The sequence below is a fragment of the Astatotilapia calliptera genome, chromosome 8 (genome assembly GCF_900246225.1).
Source record: "Astatotilapia calliptera chromosome 8, fAstCal1.2, whole genome shotgun sequence".
NCBI classification, from domain to species: Eukaryota; Metazoa; Chordata; class Actinopteri; order Cichliformes; family Cichlidae; genus Astatotilapia; species Astatotilapia calliptera.
Genome location: NC_039309.1, coordinates 3,576,001 through 3,600,550, shown reverse-complemented (window position 1 = coordinate 3,600,550; position 24,550 = coordinate 3,576,001). Strand labels below are relative to the sequence as shown.

At 43.0% G+C, this 24,550-nt stretch overlaps 2 protein-coding genes across 6 annotated transcripts; both read left to right on the top strand.

Moving 5' to 3' along the window:
- Positions 1 to 253: 253 nt before the first annotated feature.
- ush1gb (Usher syndrome 1Gb (autosomal recessive)) lies at positions 254 to 10,284 on the top strand. Of its 3 annotated transcripts, none has more exons than XM_026177928.1 (3): positions 429 to 664; positions 7,623 to 8,070; positions 8,662 to 10,284. In XM_026177928.1, the coding sequence occupies exons 1-3, from the start codon at positions 501 to 503 to the stop codon at positions 9,475 to 9,477; spliced, it is 1,428 nt and encodes a 475-aa protein (XP_026033713.1). In that variant the 5' UTR covers positions 429 to 500; the 3' UTR covers positions 9,478 to 10,284. The 3 variants fall into 3 exon arrangements, with proteins under 3 accessions (XP_026033714.1, XP_026033713.1, XP_026033712.1); XM_026177927.1 differs by having other exon boundaries at positions 7,623 to 8,073; XM_026177929.1 differs by lacking the exon at positions 7,623 to 8,070 and having other exon boundaries at positions 254 to 664.
- Positions 10,285 to 14,552: 4,268 nt separating this feature from the next.
- Positions 14,553 to 24,412, top strand: fads6 (fatty acid desaturase 6). 3 transcript variants are annotated; one of them, XM_026177932.1, is made up of 7 exons: positions 14,553 to 14,749; positions 14,867 to 15,188; positions 18,092 to 18,258; positions 19,979 to 20,159; positions 20,329 to 20,516; positions 22,436 to 22,615; positions 22,807 to 24,412. In XM_026177932.1, the coding sequence occupies exons 2-7, from the start codon at positions 14,936 to 14,938 to the stop codon at positions 22,954 to 22,956; spliced, it is 1,119 nt and encodes a 372-aa protein (XP_026033717.1). In that variant the 5' UTR covers positions 14,553 to 14,749; positions 14,867 to 14,935; the 3' UTR covers positions 22,957 to 24,412. The 3 variants fall into 3 exon arrangements, with proteins under 3 accessions (XP_026033717.1, XP_026033715.1, XP_026033716.1); XM_026177930.1 differs by having other exon boundaries at positions 14,861 to 15,188; XM_026177931.1 differs by lacking the exon at positions 14,553 to 14,749 and having other exon boundaries at positions 14,761 to 15,188.
- Positions 24,413 to 24,550: the final 138 nt, after the last annotated feature.

The window sequence follows — 24,550 nt, the reverse complement described above, 5'->3', positions numbered from 1 at the left end:
ATTTATTAATGTATCAATAATTATTTTTGAAATACTGATATATAGTTATTGTTGTTATTTCACATTAAAGAAATAATACATTACTTTTATGATCTCTAAATAAATAAAAGAATAAAAAATATTTAATATGGAGAAATATTTTAAGAATGGGGGATGATGAATGAGCTGAAAGGGCAAAAAAAAAATGTATTCAAAATTCGATCAAAAATAAATAAATTGCTGATAATTGCCCCAAAGCCACGTCTCTGGGGCAACTATTTTCTCGCAGATTTCAGTTTTAAGTAATTCTGTGCTCGTAATGAGCAATGAGGAAAGGCGGTGTGTAGGATCGTCTGGGCCACGCCCCCCGCTTGACAACCAGCACGCCTGGTGTTCGTCTCCCAGCAACCAGTCAGTCCGCCGCTACGTCCCGCTGCAGGCCGTCCGGACTCCCGGAGTGACAGTTACCTCCACATCCAGGCTTCCATGGAACCGGACTGGGACTGAGCCGAGGTGTCGCCATGAACGACCGGTATCACCGGGCGGCCCGGGACGGCTTCCTGGACGTGCTAAAGGAGGCCACACGGAAGGATCTGAACGCCCCGGACGAGGATGGGATGACACCGACCTTATGGGCCGCTTACCACGGCAACCTGGAGGCGCTCCGGCTCATCGTGAGCAGAGGGTGAGTTCAGAACCACAAGCACCAAAATAGAGAAAAGTACTCAAAAAGTTGTCTAAAAATAATAGATAGATAGATAGATAGATAGATAGATAGATAGATAGATAGATAGATAGATAGATAGATTAGTTAATGTATTTTGGAAATATGGAGGTCATACATTTAAGATTTTTAATTGTGATTCACAGTATTAAAATTATTAAATAATACAAAAAAACCCGACACAATTAAAATATTAAAAACCACTTAAAATAATGGATGGGTGGATGGATATATATCTACTTCATATGATTTTTATACTTCAATAAAATTCAAAATATTATAGGATATTGTATGTTTTTCTTTCTTGTATTTTAATTACCTCATGGCAATGAGTTGATGCTGAAGCACAGCAGCTAATCATTCATCTGTCTATCTTAAATGAACAATTTTCCATCCTCATTCTGGCCATTATGTAACTTACCCATGGGCTTCAATTTGATTCAACTCTTTTTTATTTATTTAGCGCCAAATCAAAACAAGGTGAAAACTATAGAATTATTTGACCCCCTACGAGCAAGCTCTTTGGCGACAGTGGGAAGGGAAAACTCCCTTTTAACAGGAAGAAACCGGCAGAAGCAGGCTCAGGGAGGGGCGACCGTTTGGGAGTGAGGGTAGGAAAACAGGAAAAAAAAAACACTGCGGAAGACAGTTAGATATTAATAATAGCTAATGATTACCTAATGGCGTCAGCAGTAAATCTTACTGCTTCAAGTCTGTTAGCCAAGGTTCACTGTAAAACACCACAGTCTAGTGGCTGAAAGTAAGAAATTACTATAAATTACTGTAAGAACAATATGAACAGTTGAAGGAGACATAGTCCCAAATCTGAGGTAGTGAATATTTAAAAATGGGTTGCTCATTTGACAAGATAACAAACCTTACCTGATCACTTCTTGGTCTCCAGGTGTGGATTCCAGCCAGATTTCTACCTTTATTAAAGACAGTGACTGTGGATTCAATATATACACAAGAGTGCTGCAACCGTCCACAAAACTCCAGTGTAATCTAAAGTTATTTCTGTATTATACTGGACAAAATGGAATTCGTTTCTGTACAGTTTACAAAAATATCTAACCGCGTAGAACGTTCTTTAGTTTGTGTTTAACTGAGAAAATAAAACTGCTCCAACCCCCATCACTAATCTAATCAGCACTTCAAGAGATGGAGGCTGTACATATAAACAGCCTAATTGCATACAAAGGTCACTTGTGTGTGCTGGCTATATATTAAATCTGACAGATGAAGCTTGGGCTGATCTGTGACACAACAGAGCCTTAAATCTGATTGAGCCATTATACACAAGCCATTTTTACACAGCTCAGTTACTGAAACTGACCGGAAGCTTGGAGAAAAGGGAGACAATCACAAACAGGTTTTAGGAGTAAGGCTATATTCAGGGCAGATAAGTTACAGATAGAGTAAGGTAGACTATCCGAGAGCACCGTGCGGAGGCTTTAGGGCCCAAACAAAGCAGCGTGTTTGCTTCCTGCTCTCTAAGAAGGAGCATATTAACAGCAGGGCTAGGTGCACTGTGTCATGCAGCTGGCGGCAGCTTTATAAAGCGTGCAGTGAAGTGCAGGGTACTGCAAAGGTCAGAGTGATGGATCGAGTGCATGCGAAGCAGAGACAAGAAAGCTGAGCAGCAGAGCGGGCATTACAACAAGAACGACACTGAAGACAACAAGAGGGCAGTTTAAGAAGCAGGAACAGGAACAGTCATAAATCTACACTCATCAACCCCACTGACACTGAGCTTACAAAAGAACTGTACCTAAAAGTGGGCAAAATCATTATTTAAAGAACAAATATGGCTCCGATTACAGATGCAGACCTGACTGCACTGCCCTGACTGGCCCAGTTTGTGCTATTCAAGCTAAAACAGCATTTAAGCCTAGATGTGAGTTTTTGCATCATTTCATCATTTCAGATTTAAATGTTCCAAACAAACACATTTTAATAACATGAGTAAACACAACATGTAGTTTTTAAATAATGATTTTATTTATTAAGGGGAAAAAAGTTATCCAAACCTATGTTGGGCTGTGTGAAAAAGTAATTGTCCCTCTTCTTAAATCATGAGTTGACTGTGATTAACTACTTTTTTTGAAAGCTGAGTTCAGTTTCATTGCTATGCCCAGGCTTAAAGGGTTACAAAGCCATTTCTTTGGACATAGCCAAAGCTTTCACAATGTGAGCCCTTATTCACAAATGGACAAAATCTGAGTGGTGAACCTTCCCAGGAGTAGTTGTTTTACCACAATTACTCCAAGAACACATCGACGACTCATCCAGGAGGTCAAAAAAGAACCCAGAACAACATCTGAACAACTGCAGGCTCCACTCACCTCAGTTAAGGTCAGACTTCATAAGAAAGAGAGTGGGCACAAGTGGCCTCCATGGGAGAGTTCCAAGGAGAAAACCACTGCTTCAAAGAAAGAACCCAAAAGCCAATAAAAAAAATACCCTCAAGACTTTTGGGGATCTAAATCTGATCCAAAACATACCAGCACAGGCAGCTCTGAATGTCTAAAAAAATGAAGGTTTTGGAGCGACCTGGTCAACGTCCAGACTTAAATCTGATTGAGAGGCTTTGGTATAACCTCAAACGGACCGTTCATGCAGGAAATCCATCAAATGTGACTTAATTAAAACAATCCTGAAAAGAAGAGTGGGCCATGAAAGACAATGAGAAAGACTCATTACCAGTATATTGCACTTCTTGCTGTCAAGGGTGGAACAAGCAGTTATTAGAATTGGGGAGCAATTACTTTTTCACATTAGGCCAGGTAGGTTTAAATAGCTTTTCAGGAATGCAAAAAATGAAGAAATCAGGGAGGGAACAAGGACTCTCTTCCTGATTGTAAAATGCAACACATTTCTATAAAGAAACAAAAAACATGTAGATGGTTATAACATAAATCACATACAGGACTTTCACTCACGAAGCCTGGGCTCATGGGGGCCCCTTTGAGAGTTCTAGGTTCATTTATGTTTATTGGCCAGGAATACCTGAGATAGGAACATTTTTAATTCCATGTATTTCTTTATATGTAAAGACTGAGACTAGTCTTTGGAGACCAAGAGACTCTTCAGTAAATCAGACATTAGAATCAAAGAACTGAAAAGAATATCTTCTGTAGAAAGTCCAGATTTATGTTTGGTTATATTGTCTTTTGGCTTTTATTAATTTTTTTACTTTATTTTGTTGCCATTGCCATTTTACACAAATAAAGAGAAATTTGTTCACTTTATATTTACACTTGATAAATGATAATGATACTGTATTTTTTAACTTGGATCTCTCTCTGCTTTAGCACTACTTTAGTGCACTTTAGTGCTACTACTTTAGCACTTTTAGCACTACGTATTCAGTACTATGTCAAAGCCCCTTTGGAATGCGCTTCTGGTTCTTGGGCCACTGCAGGTTTGCACACGGATTTGGGCGCTTTCTTCTTTTATTCCTTACCGATCAGTCAAAGCTTAGAATGGATGAGAAGCATCTGTGAAGTGCCACGTTCAGGTCTCTCCACAGAGGTTTGTGGGATTGAAGTGTGGATATTTAGAGACTTGTCCTGGAACTGCTCCAGTGTTGTCTCATCTGTTTGCTTTGGGCTGTTGTGCAGCTGTAAGGTGAACCATCCTCTCAGTCTTAGGTCTCTGCACCCTGACATAGAGCTTTCTTCCAATGACCATCACTTCACTGGCCTTCTCTCAGTTCTTGCCAGTTTCCTGTCTCTGTTTTTGCGGATGCTGCCACTGGCTTACCTTACTGTCAGGATGGTGTTAGCAGATGAAGTGTAGAGCCTGTTGTTCAGCAGACACAGACACTGAATAGTTCAGCACAAAATGCTTTTCCTCATCCTCTCAGAGTCCTTTAAATCCTTTAAGACAAACACTAAGCAGGTTGTGATGATTTTCAGACATTGCATATGAAGAATTTAAATCAGTCGTTTAAGTAATGGTGGAAGTCAACTTGCCATTGTTGAAAAGGGCTTTTTAGAGCCGTTCTTTTTGGGCAAATGTAAATATAGTTTTGTGTTCTGGTGACCTGTAAAATGAAAATACATTTATAGACAATAAGTGCAAAAGTAAGTGCCTATGTTGCTTTAAATGAGTGCACAAGGAAGACCATCGGAGGGGCAACTGCACCACCCTCCTGGGAAGAGCTGAGGAGAACCCCAGATGTGGGGTTACCCAGCAGCCACGGTGCAGAAGCCAGCAGCCAGCCACGCCAGAACGGACCAAGCCCTTGGCCCAGAGGCCCAAGGTGCGAGGTCCCCCACCCCCGGAAGGGGCCCGGCCGAGGCACGAGCGCCAGGTCCTGCCAAGAAGCCACCGGGAATGAGACGGTACATATCTAAGGGCCCAGCCCCGGACACCGAAAACCACCAACGCACCGCCAGTTGAGGGCCTCAGTCACCGGCAGGGAGTGTGGTGAGGGGAGACAGAGATGTTCCCAGAGAGGTGGAGTTTAAGACCTGACACACAGACACAAACATGCATTCTCACCCTCATGCACACATATACAAATACAGGGCACTCGCCCAACGTGGAGACAAACACAGATGGACAAACACACTCTATACCCCGGGTCCAGGTTCCCTGGACCCTGTTACCCTTTTCCCTGAGGTGGAGACAAGCAGACCACCCCCCAGTCCTGCAGCAGCAGGGAGGCCCTGCATCCCAGACTGACCAGACGGCCAACTTGCCCTCCCAGCTCCCCGCTCCTATGGCGACTAGAGAAGGGGTGAAGACCCCTTACCTCCCTCTGCCCGCTCATATATGGTGTTGCTGCATGTTGTTCTCAAGTGCTTTTAAAACACAGGAAGGGCATGATGCTTTCTGCCAGAGAGCAGCTGGTGTCAGCACGCCCCAAATCCTGAACAAAGAGTCTTCTGAATGTCCATAATGATTGTCATGAGTTGTCATTGTCTGTAAAATGGGACACTTATTGTTCAGTTCCCAGTATTACTGCTGCTGTGTGAGAGCACCAATGACAAATGACACCAAGAAGACAAAACATGTTATATTAACTGCCAAAATGTGAATGGGTTCTACGTTCTGAACTAGTGGTACCTGTTTGGAGATGAAACCTGACTCTTCTTTAAGGGATTTTCCCATATGGGTGGTTTTTCTATTATGCTTTTCTGATACTTGTGACTGCTTGCTTCAAAAGACAAGCCAAGGAATATAATCTCTCCAGCATTTGCAGGCTAAACCCCTGTCCCAGTAGGACATACCCAGAACTCCTCACCCAGGAAGCATCCCTGTCAGATTCCTCAAGTGGCTCATTTTGATGAAGAGGAGTATCAGCTGTACTCTAAGCTTCTCTCAAATGACTGACCCCGTCACCCTTTATCAGTCTCTGATATTGCTGTGGAGGAATTCTGGCCCACACCTTTCACCTGTGATAGATAATTATTAAGTGAAGATGGAGACAAAAGCCGGGAGAAGGAGAAGACGTGGAGCAGCAGCAGTCAACTTTCTCAACTATGAGCTAAAACCGGCACCCTGACCTGACCTGTGCTTGTTTTCAATGTTGCTTCAGTACATTGATGTATGCAGACACTCATTTATGCACAGCTCTTTTAAGGTCCTGCCACAGCATTCAGTGGGGTTAAGGTCTGGACTTTGCAGCATCTCCATTCGTTTCTTTTTTTAGTGATTCTGCTGTAACTTGCTGCTGTGCTTGGGTTGGTCTTGTTGCATGACCCGGTGTGGGTCAAGATTTAGCTGTTGGATAGATGGACTCACATTTGACTCTACAATACGTTGGTATAGATAGGAGCTAATGGCCGATTCAGGCACTGTGAGGTGCCCAGGTACAAACCAGCTCAAATCATCACCCCTCCACCATCGTGCTGACACTTGCTCATATGATGTGACTGGCTGGAGTCCACATGACTCTACCTTAGTATAGTTGTCTTTTCTGTCTAAACCTGATAAAAAACATGGTTTCAAAATGAAACTGTGCTGGTGTAACTTCAGCATTTGCTGGACTTCCTTAGACTTTGTAGCAAGGGAAAGTTTGTGTAGCAGAATTGTCTTTTCTTGTCCTTTCAGACCAAGTTAAAACATTCTCAGATAAAGTAGAAATGTGTGTTTTAAATCCTGACTTCGGGATGTGGAAACCAGTGAGGCAGTGACTGTGATGGTCCAGACATAGAGATTTCTCAGTTTTGTTATGTAATTGGTCTTTCTGGCAGGTAAATAAACACCCACATGGTTCGTCTCAGATATACGTGATTTCAAGTCCACACTCAGGGTGCAGCACCGCAGACGTGAACTGAAATCAGGGTTGGTGCCAATAAAGGTGGTGACCCTGCTGTGGTGCGTGGTAACACTGTCGCTGGGTGTCTGTGAAAAAAAGAGTCTGGGTGTGGGAGATGAATAATGCAGAGTCGCCTCTGTCATGTTTAACCTGCTGCGCTTCAATTATTGATCAGGACCCGGCCGTGTGGGAGGAGGGAAAACAGGAAGAGGAGGAGAGTTTACAGCAGATTAACACGAGTCACCGTTGCAGCAGCTGCAGGAGGTGGAGTTGTTGTTGTTGTTGCTCTACATTAGAGTTGTGCTTTTCAGATGCTTCACTAATATCTATATGACAGCTGTTTTCCAGCGAAATACTGGTACAGACTTAAATATGTGTCTTCCATATGCACAGTTACATTGGTGAATGCTCATAAAACCACCAGGTGTATGCGAGTAGTCAAACTCCTTTAAACACTTGGTTTCAGCCTATATTTTTTACGCATGGCTCTTTATGATGTCATAAAGAGGTGATATCCGTAATATGGTCATCTTTGGTGGAAATGGATGGAACCTGTTCTAGAGTGGGCACCAAATAAAGTTAGAAGCAGTCTAAGTGTGTAAACTTTGTGTATAAATTCAACATGGCGTCTCCTCTGTTGACTTCTAGAGGTGACCCGGACAAATGCGACATTTGGGGGAACACACCGCTCCACCTGGCAGCTGCCAACGGCCACCATAACTGCCTGTCCTTCCTGGTGGCTTTCGGTGCCAACGTGTGGTGTCTCGACAATGACTACCACACGCCGCTGGACATGGCTGCCACCAAGGGCCACATGGACTGCGTTCGCTACCTGGACTCCATCGCCGCCAAGCAGATTACCATCAACCCAAAGCTGGTCAGCAAGCTCAAGGATCGGGCGTTTCGCGCCGCGGAGCGCCGGATCAAAGAGTGCGCAAAGCTGCAGAAGAAACACCATGAACGCATGTCAAGGAAGTTCATGAAGGAGTCTGCGGCCTTAGACAACTTGGACGCTATTAGCTTTTCTAGCTACACCAGCAGCAGCACTCTGAGCCGCAAGTTCAACACTGTCACCTCCAACATGCCATACTCGCAGGTGGTTGGTTTTGTGTTCAAAAGCCCTGATTTAGTATTAACTTCTGCTTTACTGAGCAGGGAACATTTTAGCTAGTATTTAAAGCTCTACCTTAGATCAATAACTGTCCCTGGACTCAGTTGCAGTTGATGGTCAGCCTTTTAACCCCCAAAACCTTTTAGTCTTAGTCATTTGAAAACAATATACTTAGCTTCTCAAATGGCACTGTTAAGCTTTTTATTTTTAAAAGAAGATCTATTATCAGATCCATGTTTTCACTATTATACTCTACTAGAGTAATTTTGCGTGAATCCCAATTCAAAACAACCTTTATTTATCTTTTGCTGTGCTTTAATGCAACCCCTGTCAGAAGAAACAAAACTTTTAAAGCTAACTTTCCCCAATTGACTAGTCAATTGTAAAGACTGAGATTTCAGCGGGAGGGTGGGTGACCATAATTGACCACAGTGAGAACATACAGATACACGAGTAGTAAAAAACTTGAAAACGTTGCAAGACTTTGCCTCTGTTTGAGTTTGACATTTACAGTAATTATTTACATCATCTGAAAGACCCCTGGGTGATCCACAGTGTCTGATTTGTCCCTTTCAGGCCACCCTGCATTCGACAGCCAAGGGCAAGGCCAAGATACAGAAGAAGCTCGAGAAAAAGAAGCAGGTTGACGGTACGTTCAAGATCTACGAAGATGGCAGGAAAAGCGTGCGCTCGCTGTCTGGCCTGCAGCTAGGCAATGACGTGATGTTCCTCAAACAGGGCACCTACACCAACCCCAGAGAGCGGTCGCGGCTCAACATCCGTGATATGTTTCCCCGTGACATTGACGACGATGCTGACACCATCTCCCGAGCCATGAGTGACCCAGGCCTCCACGAGGCGGCTTATTCCGAGATCAGCGCAGACTCCGGGCGTGACTCGCTGTTCACTCGACCGGGGCTCGGGACCATGGTTTTCAGGAGGAACTATATGAGCGGAGGCATGTTTGGAATTGGGGTAGAGGAAAGCGTTGCAGGGAGTGAACCTGTGGGGAGAGCGCCTAACGTCCGACTGCGAGGAAAACTGCCTCGACACTTGCCCAGCTTCGATGAGGATAGTATTGGCAGCGCTTTGAGCCTGCAAGAAAGAAATCTGCAGGAGCTGCCCTGGGAGGAGACTGAGCTTGGGCTGGATGAGGACATGGAGCCAGAGAACAATCCTCTGGAGACTTTCCTGGCCTCTCAGAGTCTCAGTGAGTTCATGCCCATATTCAGGAGGGAGAAGATCGACTTGGAAGCTCTGTTGCTATGCTCTGATACAGACCTCACCAGTATCCACATCCCTCTAGGGCCCAGGAAAAAACTGTTGGATGCCTGTAAGAGACGTTTGGATACTCTGGATGAACCAGAGGCCATTGAAGATACTGAGCTGTGAAGCTCAGTATCGCCCATATGTCTGAAATCAGGACCACAGCTTTGTGAATTGAATGCAATTTGCTGCTCGAAATACAAAAAGCAAAAAGAAATATAGAAAATATTTAGTGCAGTATTAATAAAATGTCAGAGCTTTTAATAATAGCAGTTCTCTAAGTTGTGCATTATTTCTTTATATTTCACCCCAGATCAACCTGAGCAGAAAACAGCATTTTTATGCCTGAACAGCACCATCTAGTGGTGACTTATCATATCAATTTAAAATTTAAATCTATGGGCCTGTAAGAAATATTAGTTGGTGGCATTACACATTACAGTTATATGTAATTTTATTTTACCTAATTATTCATGTAATTGAATAAGAAGATGTATATGCAGTGATGCTGTACAGTCGGTGGAGTAATGACAATTTCACGGGAAAGCTGCGACACCTGTATGTACCTAAACCTCAACCCTAATATGTGTGTTTTTTTTATTGTACACTTTTCTTACATTTAAATGTTATTTTACCTCATGGCACATATGCAGTGGTGACTGAACAGTATATTTGTGATGTATGAATGTAGCCGCAGACGGAGTGACAAACAGTGTTGCAACAGTAAAACAATGAGGTGTCAGAGCGGTGCTAGATAACGCCGCTATCTCAGGTTACTGCAGCAGCTATTTGGTTACGCTGAAGGTCTGCTGCCGGCTGCACTCCACAGTACGACTGTGCATGAATGTACCTTTTTATGTTGGCAAAGAACTTTTTGTAATGATGCACTCACAAACGTTATTATCTTTTCGTAAAATAAAGGGGAAATTCTTATTGCATTGTGCTTGAATTTATTCAGTGTTAATGAGTTTATTATCTCAGGAACTTTTACATTATGCAGCACATATAAAACTTCTTAAAACAGCTGATAGAGGAAGTCTATCAGCTGGTGTCGAACCATTTCATTTCTGGTCCTCCATCTCTGCTGAAGTTTGTCATTTTGTTTCTTTATGTTGTAGCCTCGTGTCTTTTTGCAACACTAACATTTTTAAGTAATATGACTTATCATTGTGGATGCATTGAGCTACTTTCTTGCTGTTCTTTATGCATTTTTGGTTGCTTTCTATCTTTTTGTAGCCACTTTGTCTGCACTGTATATCTCTTTGTAGTCCCTCTGTCTTTCTTCATTGTAAATTTGTGTCTTTGGTAGCTGTCCAGCACCTCTTTTTAGTCACTTCCTGTCTGTAACTTTAACTGCCTGTGTTGCTTTATAGTCTTTGTGTCATTTCTTGTGGTCCTTTTATCAATTTCTCTTTTGTCTATTGTGTCTTTTATGTCTGGTTGACATCTCTTCATAGTTTTTTCTTCTGTCTCACCGTAGCTGGTTTTGCCACTTTATGATTGTTTTTTTTTGTCTCTTTGTGGTCACTTATGTGAAGGTTATTACATGAATCCTCCTGCTTGTAGCCACTTTGTCTGTCTACAGCTTTTGTCACTTTTAAGGTCCCTTTGTTGTTATTTTTCAGCATCTTGTGGCCATTTCTTGCACTCTGTAGTCATTCTGTCTCGATGTGGGGATTTTGTTGCTTTTTAGATTTTTGCGTATGGTTTTCTGTTTGGATGGGTGGTTTAGTCCATATGAAAATGACGCATCAATTTGTATCCGATTTATCTCTTTGTGATTGTTTTGTATACCATTCGTGTCATTTTGGTCTCTTGGGACTGTTTTGCGGTACTTTATTATTGTTTTCTACTAATTCAGTTGTTTTCTGTCTCTATAAAGGCCGTTTGACTGTTGTTTAACCTCTATAGCATCTGTTTGTAGTTGTTATGACTCTTTTTGAAGATATTTTATCTCCTTGTTTTAGTCTCTCAATGGATGTTGGCATCTCCATGTAGTTTTATTCTGGGTTTGTGTAGCTGTTTTTTAAAACATCTCTATGGTTGTCTTATTTCCCTGTTTATCTGCCTTTTGTACCTACACAGTGTCTAATTGTTAAAACCGCAGAGACTACCTTACTGTCTCTGCAGTTTTATTTCTTTCCTCTATGTTCATTTTCTCACTTTCTAGATTTCTTAGTTTGTTTTATTATCTCTTTGTGTTTGTATCTTTTGTAACTACCTCTCATCTCTTTGCAGTTCGTTTCTGTGTATTTTTAGTTGTTTTTTGCTGCTTGGTTGCTGTTTTTCACCTTTTTGTGGGTGTTTTCTGTCTATAGGTTCAAGGTTCAAAGTTCTTTATTTGTCACATGCATAGTTATAAAAGTATAACACACCGTGAAGTGTAGCCTGACACGCTCCTCGACATGTGCAAAAATGGGGGGGGGGTATAATGTTCTTCCTCTACCCCTCTACATAGAGGAAAGAAATAAAACTGCAGAGACAGTAAGGTAGTCTCTGCAGTTTTAACAATTAGACACTGTGTAGGTACAAAAGGCAGATAAACAGGGAAATAAGACAACCATATATATATATATATATATATATATATATATATATATATATATATATATATATATATATATATATATATATATATATATATTGAACTACCAGAAGGCAACATTGCAGACATAGAGGACAGTTACAAGTACTTGGGGATCCCACAGGCGAATGGGAACCATGAAGAGGCCGCTAGAAAAGCTGCAACCACCAAGTACCTGCAGAGGGTCAGGCAAGTCCTGAGGAGTCAGCTGAATGGTAAGAACAAGATCCGGGCCATCAACACGTACGCCCTGCCCGTGATCAGGTACCCTGCTGGGGTAATAGGCTGGCCAAAGGAGGAGATAGAAGCCACTGACATAAAGACAAGAAAGCTCCTTACCATGCATGGAGGGTTTCACCCCAAATCCAGCACCCTGAGGCTGTACGCTAAGCGGAAGGAAGGGGGCCGGGGACTGGTGAGTGTCAGCACCACAGTCCAGGATGAGACAACGAACATCCAAGAATACATTGGGAAGATGGCCCCAACTGACCGAGTGCTCAGTGAATACCTCAGGCAGCAGAAACCCAAGAAAGAGGAGGGAGACGAGGGACCATCATGGAAGGACAGGCCCCTGCACGGTATGTACCACCGGCAGATAGAGGAGGTGGCTGATATCCAGAAATCCTACCAGTGGCTGGACAAAGCTGGACTGAAAGACAGCACAGAGGCACTAATCATGGCAGCACAAGAACAAGCTCTGAGCACAAGATCCATAGAGGCTGGGGTCTATCACACCAGGCAAGACCCCAGGTGCAGGCTGTGTAAAGATGCCCCAGAGACAATCCAGCACATAACAGCAGGGTGCAAGATGCTAGCAGGCAAGGCATACATGGAACGCCATAACCAAGTGGCCGGCATAGTGTACAGGAACATCGGTGCCGAGTATAACCTGGAAGTCCCGAGGTCAAAATGGGAGATGCCCCCAAGGGTGGTGGAGAATGACCGAGCTAAGATCCTGTGGGACTTCCAGATACAGACGGACAAAATGGTGGTGGCTAACCAACCGGACATAGTGGTGGTAGACAAACAGAAGAAGACGGCCGTAGTGATCGATGTAGCGGTTCCGAATGACAGCAATATCAGGAAGAAGGAACACGAGAAGCTGGAGAAATACCAAGGGCTCAGAGAAGAGCTCGAGAGGATGTGGAGGGTGAAGGTAACGGTGGTCCCCGTGGTAATCGGAGCACTAGGTGCGGTGACTCCCAAGCTAGGCGAGTGGCTCCAGCAGATCCCGGGAACAACATCGGAGATCTCTGTCCAGAAGAGCGCAGTCCTGGGAACAGCTAAGATACTGCGCAGGACCCTCAAGCTCCCAGGCCTCTGGTAGAGGACCCGAGCTTGAAGGACATATATATATATATATATATATATATATATATATATATATATATATATGTATGTATATATATATATATATATATATATATATATATATGTATAGTATATACATTGGGTGAATGTGCAGTAGTAGCAGCAAGCAGGTGAATTCTGTACATTAATATGAATAGACATCTGACTATTTTACAGGATAGACAATATAAACAGATTTAAAATTAAAGGAATTGAAATGTACATTGTGCCTTGGTTTAGAGTGTCTGGAAGAGAGTCCTGTCTCAGTCAATTATAGATGATGTGAGAGGGCGGGTGTGTGTGTTTAGGGCACGGATGGCTTGGGGATAGAAGCTCCTCTTGAGTCTCTCTGTCCTTGCCCGGAAGATGCGGAACCTTCTACCAGATTGCAGAAGTTGGAACAGTTTGTTGCCAGGATGGGACGGGTCCTTCAGTATCTGCGCTGCTCTAGTCCGGCATCTCCTGGTGTAGGTGTCCTGAAGCGGGGGGAGAGCAATCCTGCAGCAGCGTTCTGCTGTACGGATCACTCTCTGGAGAGCTTTTTGGTCCTTCACACAGCTGTTCCCAAACCACGATGTCATGTTCTGTGTGAGGATGCTCTCCACAGCGCCTGTATAGAATAGAATATACGCGGGATTCTTCTCCTAGTTTGTCTCTCTTCTTTGAAACTGTGGCTCTTTTGTTTCTCTTAAGCCAGAAAAATGCAATATTTTGCATCCCTAGACAGTCCTTTGGATGTGGACCTTTAAAAATGTGTCCTTCTCTGGTGTTAATGGATAAAAAGCCCGACTCTGATAAGTGCTTGAGTAAAACCAACAAGCCGAGGCTGTGGGAGGATGTGTGTGAAGCTGTCAGGCGGCCTGGTGCTCTTCTGTTCCTCTCTCTTAAAAATTACTCACTCTGTATCTTTTAAAGAGCACACTGCAGTCAGCGTGGCCTCTCTCCAGAGGACAAAGAGGCGCTGACACCAGATATATGTATATAACTCACTACTGACTACTCTCACCTTTACCAACACTTAAACTAGCCAAGGAAATTTTCGCACATCAGCATCTTCTCCTTTTCATTCTGAACATTCGCCCCCTCTCTGCTGTGGAGAAACAACTGAACGGCCCCTGTTAATCAGCCCTCCTTTCTCACTCTGCTTTCCCAGGACATTTGCCAAGGTTACGGGGATGGGAGGGGAGGAGGGAAAGGAGCTAACACAAAGAGAGAGAGGAACAGAGCAGGGGGTGAGCGACATGCAGAATATATGAGAAACCAGAGATGAGCAAGAGTTGACTGTGAGGTAAGCAGCCGCAGCAGTTTTGAGTTGCTGCGCGTGTGAGGAGGATTTTTGGATCCATCCCATCGCAGGCCAACCTTACATCTTTGGGCAGTGGGACAAGAAATTCCTCTGCTGCTGGACTGCCCAAGGAGTCAGCTGACAGGGTGGAACAAGAAGAAAGGAATGAGGAGGAGGAGGTAGGAAAGGAGGGTCCGCAATGCTCTTGAAGCAGCAGGAAGGGGGCTGGGCTTCTCTGACAATACACACTGTTGAAATGCTAACTTTGACCTGTGTACTGTGTGCTCAAGCTGCAGGGTTTATCAGCAGCCGCTCACAGGAGGACACAACCTGCATGGTGACTTTACTCTAGGCCAGTGATCAGGATGCAGAGCGTACAAGATGAGCGGAGGGATGAGAGGGAAAGAGGAGGAGGAAGAGGTGATGAAGAGATGTTAATCAAGACGAGAGGGGACCCAAAGATTAAGAATGGAGGCGCAGGAGCTGAAGAGGTGGAGGAGTCTCTCATGATGGAGCTGACGAGGCTGGTTCAGAAGGTGGTGAAGGAGAGCAGCTGGTGGGAGAGGAGGGGGGTCGATTGCAGTATCCTGGCAGCAGCATTCCTCTGTCTGCCACCTGGTGAGGCACAACGTCATAGATGTGATTGCACCTGCATAGATGAGTTATTGTTTTGGAGGGTTTTATCATTTAAGAGACAATTATTTGTGTCAGTTTGTGTTTCTGTAATCGACTCAACCAGAAGCTCAAAGCCTGGGAGGCCTCTCTTACTGCAAACTTAGTAAATAAAAGATGGCCATAGCAGCTGTGATGTCACCGACTGGTTTGTAAAGTTTCACATTAAACCCTCAAATTGGGCAGTTTAGCTATGCTGGAATTTGTTTGTTTGTTTGTTTTAGAGAGCAGAAGTGCTAAGTTTTCATTTTACCTGGTTAGCAAAGTGCGCTCACACAGACAGAGATACAGAGATAGTATTTTAACACACAATTAAAATACTATAAGTTTGCTCACCCAACCTCAAGGGAAGAATTTTTGACTTTCTCTTATGGCTTGCTCTCTGACAATGCAAGGCGTAACATTAGCCGTGTATAGTAATTGTACTGAAAATGCTCCAAAAGGAACCAATAGAACAAACAAAGTAGCTTAGAGGTTCTATTTTTTGACTTTAATGAGAGGGGGTGGAGCCTAGCAGACAGCTAGCAGCTACATTCACCTGTACGGGGATGTAGGCCTGCTACAAACTTAGTGTAAACAAAAACACGTAACTTTTTTATAGATCAGCCTGTAAACATGTTGAACATTTTAACTGTGGGGCGTTTGTGGAGCCGGCCTCAAGTGGACATTACAGGTACTGCAGTTTTGGGGACACTTCTGTGTTGCTTTAACATTTTAGTCCTGGACGTTGCTGCTTGTGTTTTACTTGGTTAACTTTTTTTTGACAACTTCCCTAAACAATGCTGGCTCTGAGGACCAAATCTGGTGTTTTGCAGTCTTCCTGCTTTCAAGTCTGCGATAAACATCGGATAAAGTTTTTGAAGCTTTACCTAAAAATTCATCTGTCATATTTTGACATAAAGAAGGAAAAAACAGACTAGATAAATTTTAATAATAGTGGGAAATGATTCCTCCAAAGTTGGGAGAACAGTGCACCATCATAATAATAAAGTTCAGGTGTTTTGCTTAATTTTGTCTGTTTGAAAGTCATAGTTTTGAAAAGACTGGTCATAAAATAGCAGCAAACAGACGTAAATCACAAAAGTCACAGTGATATCATGTTGACTCAATATTTACAACTAAAACAGTCTCATTAGTTAATTTTTTATTTTCCAGAAATACACAGCGTAGCGTTTTCTCACCGTCACCCCTCAGTCTGGCTTTGCACATTCATGGAGTCGCATTTTATGTGGGTCACTGGTGGTCAGCTACTGACCTCATTTTGGACTGCTGTCTATTGTGACTCACGTCACTTGATCATTGGATCTGACAGCTTTAAGGTTCAGGCTTGATTCCAGACTCTTAGACGTAGCAGTAATTACCACGGATTAGTTCTGCAGCAGCAGCAGCAGGTCTTTGTAACTGCTTTTTTGTGAGTTTTACCTAAAATATAAATCATGGCCAGTATAATTCATATGTCGAAATGATTCAGAAGTAGATGTAGTTGCAGAATGAGGCGGACGGGTTTTCTGTCACTGTGTAGCACCGAGCTCGTGACTTATCACCTCGAAATAGGCTGCTTTGAAATAGGAGGTGCGTCATATTAGCAGTTTTACTGGGTTAAAAAGGGAATGTGTCACCTAAACTCTGCTGTCAAAGGCAGCCAGAGAAGTATCAGCAGCTACAATGTCTCATGTGTCTAATTAGATGTAATCCATCCATGCTGTTAACATTTGTGACAAAAACAGAACTGACTTTGATTAGTGGATTTAAAGCTTCGTCTCATGTTCATCATCAGCCTGCTTCTACTGTATGCAGACACTAAACTATAGTAAACAGTACACAGTGACAGTGGAAGGAAGCCAGTGTGGTAACAGTGTCCGCCTCCAGACTGTCATCCTTTCACCTGAGCTTCCTGCCCATCATGCTGGCTTCACATTACATAGTTTGACTCATGGTAAATGTAAGCATTTATTCTGATTGCTTTTCATTTCCAGTTCTTGCAAAGGTTTACTCTGATCATGTGACTCATCACTTGAGCCTTGACAGAGCAGGGAATAGTGAGCATGTTCTATTTAAAAAGGGTCTCAGGTGCTCTGCCAGCAAAGAAGGTATAAATTAGAATGTAATCTAACAGGCAGGTATCAAATTTATGTTTTAGTGATTCGACTCTGAGGGAGCTGGATCAGCAAGTGGGGGAATAGGTGGAGAGCAGGCAGGCAGGTGGAGTCCTGGTAAGCAGTTCCTCTGATTGCTGAGGTGGTGCAAAAAGGTAGACAAACAGGGTTCGGATGAAGTTTCCAAGTGAACCACAAAACACAGATTTTACAAAGGCGGCCTGAATGTCACTACGCAGACAGAGATGGTGCTGTGACACCGCCTGTCCTTGATATACTCCTGATGACTTCACTGCAAACAGGTGCAGCAGGGACTCACACCCAGAGGCTCTGCCCCAGGGTGGAAAAACCCAACAAAGCCAGGCCGTCAACCCCACCTGAGAATAATGAAACCCAAACCAGTCATGCTGAACCGTAACAGGCAGCAAGGAAAATTTTAGAATCACAATTTATTATTGGTTACCTGTCCTGCTTTATTCAACAATGAAAACACAAAAGTAAATCTTTAAATAGTCGTCTGATGTCTTCCTGTTCATGGTGGCTATGAGAATGTTTGCTCACTGCAAACACTTATTGGCACTGAGCCTCAGCTGTCTGCTATCAAAGGCTGAAAGAATGTGTGTGAGCGATAACAGTAGATGTGTACAGTCAATGCAGCAGTAATGCAGTGTGTGTCCTGCTGCCAGTCTAAGGTTAAAGAGTCAGCATCTTTAGGATCTGTAGCATCTTTATTCCCTGCGTTCTGTCTTGCAGCCTTCCTGCTGCTGGGCTCCTCGAGGCTTCTGGGGTTTTCTGCGGGCGTCCTGCTGATGGGCGTGGCTCACGCTGTCATCACCGTCAAGGGGACACATCTGGCGAGCCATGGGGCGCTGAGCGAGTCGCAGGCCTGGGGAAGGTTCTGGGCCGTCTTTTTCATCGAGGTGAGATGTGCAGAAATAGACTTGAAAGGCTGTCATTAAGTACCTGCGGGCAAAGCTTCTGTATTCTCACACGCAGCTCTGTAGCTGTGTGCTTAGAGCAGCAGTTGGACATTTTGGGACATTTGTTTTTTCCCTGCTGAGGGTCATTATCATGAATATGAAGCTACAGCTGCTGTCTTGTACTGCACCGGGCTCCCAGTATAAGATAATGGATTATTTTAAATTGTGAATCATGCAAATCTACTCTAGTAGAATCTAAGAACAAATACAGTTGTGGGAAATAATGAATTGACAACAACCAAAGATCCATAAAAACATGTTTTTAATTGATTTGCATGTCATCGAACGACGCAAGTATTTGATCTCAGAGCAAAACATGACTTAGTACTTGGTGAAGACACCTTTGTTGATGCTGGTCACCAGGTTTGTGCACATCTCAGGAGGGATTTTAGCCCACTGATGTGGGCTAAATGAAACTGTGTGAATCCCTCTTGGCTGCCGCCTGTCATCTTGAAGCTTCAGCTCCCTCTGCAGATCCCTCTCTACCCTTAGCAGAAAAACAGCCCTAAAGCATAATGTTTCCACCTGATCCAACACATTTCTCATGATCATCCTCACCCCATGAGCAGCAACTGTTACCTCCTCACCAAGCTTCTTGCTGATGGTCTTGTCGGCCATTGCACCCTTGTCCAGCTCTACAATCTTGTCTGTCTCTCTATTAAACATGAAACTACCATAAGAACTAGAGACTCTTCATCTCTTGATAAGTGAAATTCAGAAGTAGATCAAATAATAATTTCTCTTACTGTATGTAGAGCTAGAAATGAGAAGAAAACATCACCACTTAATTTCTAAGTGATTGTATTATTCCAAGAAACTATGTAACAGTAAATAGTTGCATCATTTTAAGTGGATACAGCTCTGAATCACACCCTCCTCATTTGGTGATTTGCTCACAGTTTCATCAGATTAGGATTTCATGACTCTGTTTTTCCAGGACTTTTATGGCTGGATGAATGTAACGATATACACACTGAGCTGATAGCAGCGCTCTGATTTCACCAGAGCTGCCAAAACCTTCATGTATATGCTGTTCATTCTGAAGAGCCTCTGTGAAATTCATTAAAAAACGCAAATGGTTTTCTTTACACATTTTAAAAACATTGAACATAAATGGTTCACTAATCTTTGCAGCGCGTTGTTTCAGCCTCTGAGTGCCTATGCAGCAGTGTCCCGCCAATATCCTCCCCGTCTGGTGTGTATTTCAGTGCACTCTTCATCTCCACATGGACACAGACCTTGTTTTATTTAGGATTTAGCGGGTTAGCCATCACTGATCGCAGGAAACACCACAGGTGTAATTAAATAAGCAACAGACTGACAAAATATTCCAATTTTTCTTAACAATATTGGAGCACAAATGTCTTGGACCTCCTGTGTTAGGCACACAAAGCATGTTTATTCCTTCAACCCCAAAGGTTACAACCTGCTATAAACAGCAATGTCTGCAAGAGTGAATGAAGCAATGCGCATTATAAGTGATATGATTAAGAAGCTTTAATGACCTTTGGTTGATTATTAATTGCTAAGAATATCCAAATCTCTTCTGACCATTGTCCTTTCCAGCTGTTAGCGGAGCTTGATAATGTTCATTGACTGTTTCATGTGCTCCATCATTGCTGGTTTATTGAACACCTCCACTTGTTCTTCATCCCCTCAGATCTGTGGCTCATTCTCGGCACGAGCCGGGATTCAGGGCCACATTAAGATGCATCACGCTCACACTAATGTCATTGGACTGGGTGACTCCAGCGTGTGGAAGGTGCCCTTCCTACCTCGCATCATCTACCTGTTCATAGCCCCCCTGGCCGTGCCGATCATCACTCCGCTTGTTGCGCTCGGTAAGAGGAGCCAGAGGACCAAAGACGAGCCGTGTTTGCTTCAAGGTTAAATGTGAAACTCAGCATAAAGTTGAGACACTTTTTAAACCTTGTGATCCTCCTCGAGTCTCTGTCTTACTTGTCTGTGTCACTGCAGTGCGAGTTTACTCTCATGCACACTCTCTTGCAGCTCAGCTCAAAGGACAATCTTTGGCCCACATCCTTAGGACCATCCTGATGGTAACCCTGGGCCTGTATTCACAGTACTGGCTGCTCATCAATGTCTCCGGGTTCACGTCGCCTTACGGAGCATTGCTGTGTATGCTCGTGTGCAGGGCGATGTTCTCTGTGCCGTATATCCACGTCAACATCTTCCAGGTGAGAACACGGTATCTGTAGCTGAGAATTCAGCCTGCTGACACCTATAAGACACAGTTACAGTGAATTTTGTTTGTGACGTCTTGTATTTCATATTCAGCTCAAAATGATGTCATTTTGTAGCTAAAATATTCAGATAGCTGTGAAGCTCTGATGTATGTAGTTTTAATTGGATTATGTTGGTGTCCAATTAGTTTCCAACTAGTTTTATATAAAATTTTCATGTCTTTGAACAGTGAGAGAGCAGTAAGATGACAGATATTAAAATAAGCGCCAAGCTTTTAATGATCCTCCTTCTGAATATCAAGATCAGTAAAAATGACTCAAAGTGGCTGACTGGGACCATAATCTCATCAAGAAAATGTCTAAGCGATTTCCCCCTGCAGGAAAAAAGTGTATTCCTCATCTGGGTGTCAAGAATGCCCTTGTGACTGCTTTCACAGCATATTGCTGTGCTGATCATTTGAATTGAAGTGACACTCTGCCAGTAATCTCTGTGCCGTAGCTAAACTGTGAGAACAACCTAAAAATGCAGGTTTTCCTTCAAAGTAAAAGTTGTGCCTTTTGAAACGGTTCACTGAGGTGCAGCTTTTACTTTTTCAAGATTTGCCACCACTGGAATACCAGCAATACCACTTCATCCAGCAACAACCAGCCTCCAGGAACTGCTGCCACACAAACGATGACCCTGTCGTGCCCAATATGTAGTAAAACTCTTGAAAAATGTGCGTTTGAGAAACCTCGCTAGTGTCGAATATTGCTGCCTAGTGGTCATTAAAAAGAAAGCACACACGTCTGTTACCCAGGTTTTGTTAATGGCATTTCAGATGTTCCTACTTCCAGTTAGATTCTGGATTTGTAACATAACTGATAGAAGCACTAGATCCAAAATAAAACAAGAATTATGCTTTATTTTAATTTTATTTTTTTTAAATAGTGTTTTTAAATGGCCACATCTTAGAGAACTTTAGATGATTATGAATAGATACATGTATCTCATCAGTATCCATTAATCGCCACACCACATACCTTTATACTCTTTGGTCTTGAATTGGGGAAAACATAAGTAATTTATGCACATGTATTCGTCACTTCTCACAGATTTATGTGCTCGGTTCATGTGAAATGATCATAAGGGTGTTTTTTGTAACAGGGTCTTTTGAGGAGCTTGAATGCAGCATTGTGTTCTCAGAGCAGGCAGTGAACTAAAGGGATAAAAAGAAACAATTCATACATGATTTTCCCAGATGGATGCCTGCAGGTCATTGTGTATTGTTCGGATCAAAGCGTGTGAAGGTGGATTAGAAAACACAGGTTCTTGAAGAGAAGTCAGCAGTGTACCAGTGGAAAGGGTTTGTTCTTGCTGGGGGGTTCGGATCAAAAATCTGTCCTCCCAGCTCTCCTGGGGTTTTGCTGGCCGACGTCCAACACTAACCTCCACCCCACCCCCACCCTGCTGAACTCCATGATCTCTGTCTGACGATAATCTTTGAGACTACACAGAAATTACACTAAACACTTTGTGTTGTAATACAAAGAATCTGAGCTTAATTTAAATATCTTTTAGTGTTCCCTAACCATCACACCCCTGCCAGCAGTCTGAAATGCTGGTAGGGTCGTGTGCATGGATCGACGCTTTGTGTTGTTCGTACCAAATTCGAGCCCTAAATATCGCAGCAGAAATCGAGACTCATGAGACCAGTGTTGGGAAGCTTGTGTGAATTGCAGCTTCAGTTTCCTGTTCTTAGCTGACATGTCTCCGTGCCTAAATTTCAATTCAATTACAATTCCAGGTCTTTTATTACTGACGAAAAAGAACTTTGGATTGACCCGTAGTTAAACAGGTGTACCTATTAACATGGCTGGCAAGAGTACAATAGGCCACATAACTTGTGATGCCAAACTGTTTCTAATTGCAGCATATCGGTCTGCCGATGTTTTCTCCAACTCGTCGACCAAAGAGGATTCACCAGATGACCCACGGAGTCCTGAACCTGCCGCGAAACCCTCTGCTGGACCGGATCTTTGGACACTCGCTAATCAACTGTCACGTGGAGCACCATCTCTTCCCCTTTCTGTCAGACAACATGTGTTTAAAGGTGGGACATCACAGATGAATATATTTACCTGCTTGTTGCAGAACTGTTGGATTCTTCTGCAGAGCAAAGGGCACAAACAAAACGAGAGCACACAGTTTAAAAAGTGACCATCACAGAACTTTGGATAATTATTAAATTGCTAAATGTATTTACGTATTTCCCACTATGGTTACTTTGTTCCTCTTGTGCAGGTGAAACCTGTTGTGTCCAAATACCTGACTGAAAAGCAGCTGCCATATCAGGAGGACACCTACTCGTCCCGCCTGCACCTGTTCTTCCACAAATACCAGGAACTGATGGTGTTTGCCCCACCCATCACAGAGCTGGTGGGGGTGCAGTGACAGAGGGAGGGCGAGCAGAAGAAAAAACCTGTTCGGACTAATGACCTCAGCCGCTCAAAAGCACAAGTATTTCTGCTGCCGCAGTTTGAACCTCTAACACACGGAATAGGACCTGAATCGATGCGCAGTTTCTAATCTTAGGAAATTAACCCCACGTCTTAACGATCATATCAACTGAATGAATATCCTACACCTTTAGAGCTCATTTAACACAAAGAAGAATCAAACACTGGCCTGACTGTAGACACTGGGAGCTGAATTAAACAAAGCTGTAGAGCTGACCTGGGGCCTGCCTCATGAACAAATACAACAAAGTGAGCATTGTGTGAAGAAATTGTAGAGTCCTGCTTTGAAAATCTGAGACAACCCGAGCACTTTGGCTAGAAATAACCCCAAAATAAGAATGTTTCCAAAAGTAAAATAGAGGACAATACTACTTTTGGGAACATCAATGGAGGGGTGACGACCATTTGTGTTTTTAAAAAAAGATGTGACAAGAAATAACATAAAATGTTTAAACTGAGGTTTAATCTGCACCACATTTACTCTAATATTTAGGCTATTTAACCAAGTGTGCAGCTCCTTGCTGTAAAAGAGACCCCAAGGGGAGCAGAAGCAAAAAAAAAGTCATGAAAATACAACCAGTTTAATAAAACCACAAAAAACTGATGACCACGTACTCAGGGTGGAGGTGTGGTCTGATACTGTGGGAAATGTCTTTGTGTGCAACAGGATGACAGAGTCAGAACGAAATCATTGACAGATTACTGCAAACATCTCTTATCTCTTAGTACTTTCACTGGTACACTTCTGTTAGGTGTAAAGGAGACAGGTGTAATTACGTTGCATTTGGGTGCAGTGGCCTCGGACAAATAAATCAAGACTTTTTGTCAAATCTGTAAAGAGCGTTCAGCAGAAACTGTTGAATAAGTTTCTTTTTACCTACAGGACATCAGTGAATTCAACCCAGGCTGTTCAGAAATGGTGCTTAAACCCGTAAAGTTTTGCTCACAGAGCACTTGACCCGACACTGCAGGGAAATCTGAACTTGATAAGCTAACTTAGCCAGGGGAGGAATTCATTCATAATAATCTGCATCATGAGGCAGGCCTCTGATCTCATCCACTGACCGATGGCAGAAGTAATGACAATGATTATTTTTGGTTTTTCTTTTTTTTAAAAAAAAGCATCTGTAGCTCCTGGACTTGAGGTCAGGGATGTAATTGTGTGTGTGCGTGCGTGCGTGCGTGTGCGTGCGTGTGTGTGCGTGTGTTTCACATAATAAATTCTAACATGAAGTTACTGAAATAAAAATCATGCTATTGCTTTTTATTCCTGTAAACGAATGAGCTGCCTGTCACCCCTGCTGTCGCTCTCCTGTTTAACACTTGGGCTGTAAATGGGGTGAAAATGTGACTTAAAAATGGACGAATAAAGGCTTTGTTTCATACTCTGACACAGAGAATACCTTAAGCAACTGTTTGAGACACTTAAAGTGTAGCAGAAGCAATCAGCCAGCCCAATATTCAGTTTTAGTAAACTCTTAAAAAATGTGCATTTATTCAGAGATACTCTGGAACATGTTTTATTTCTG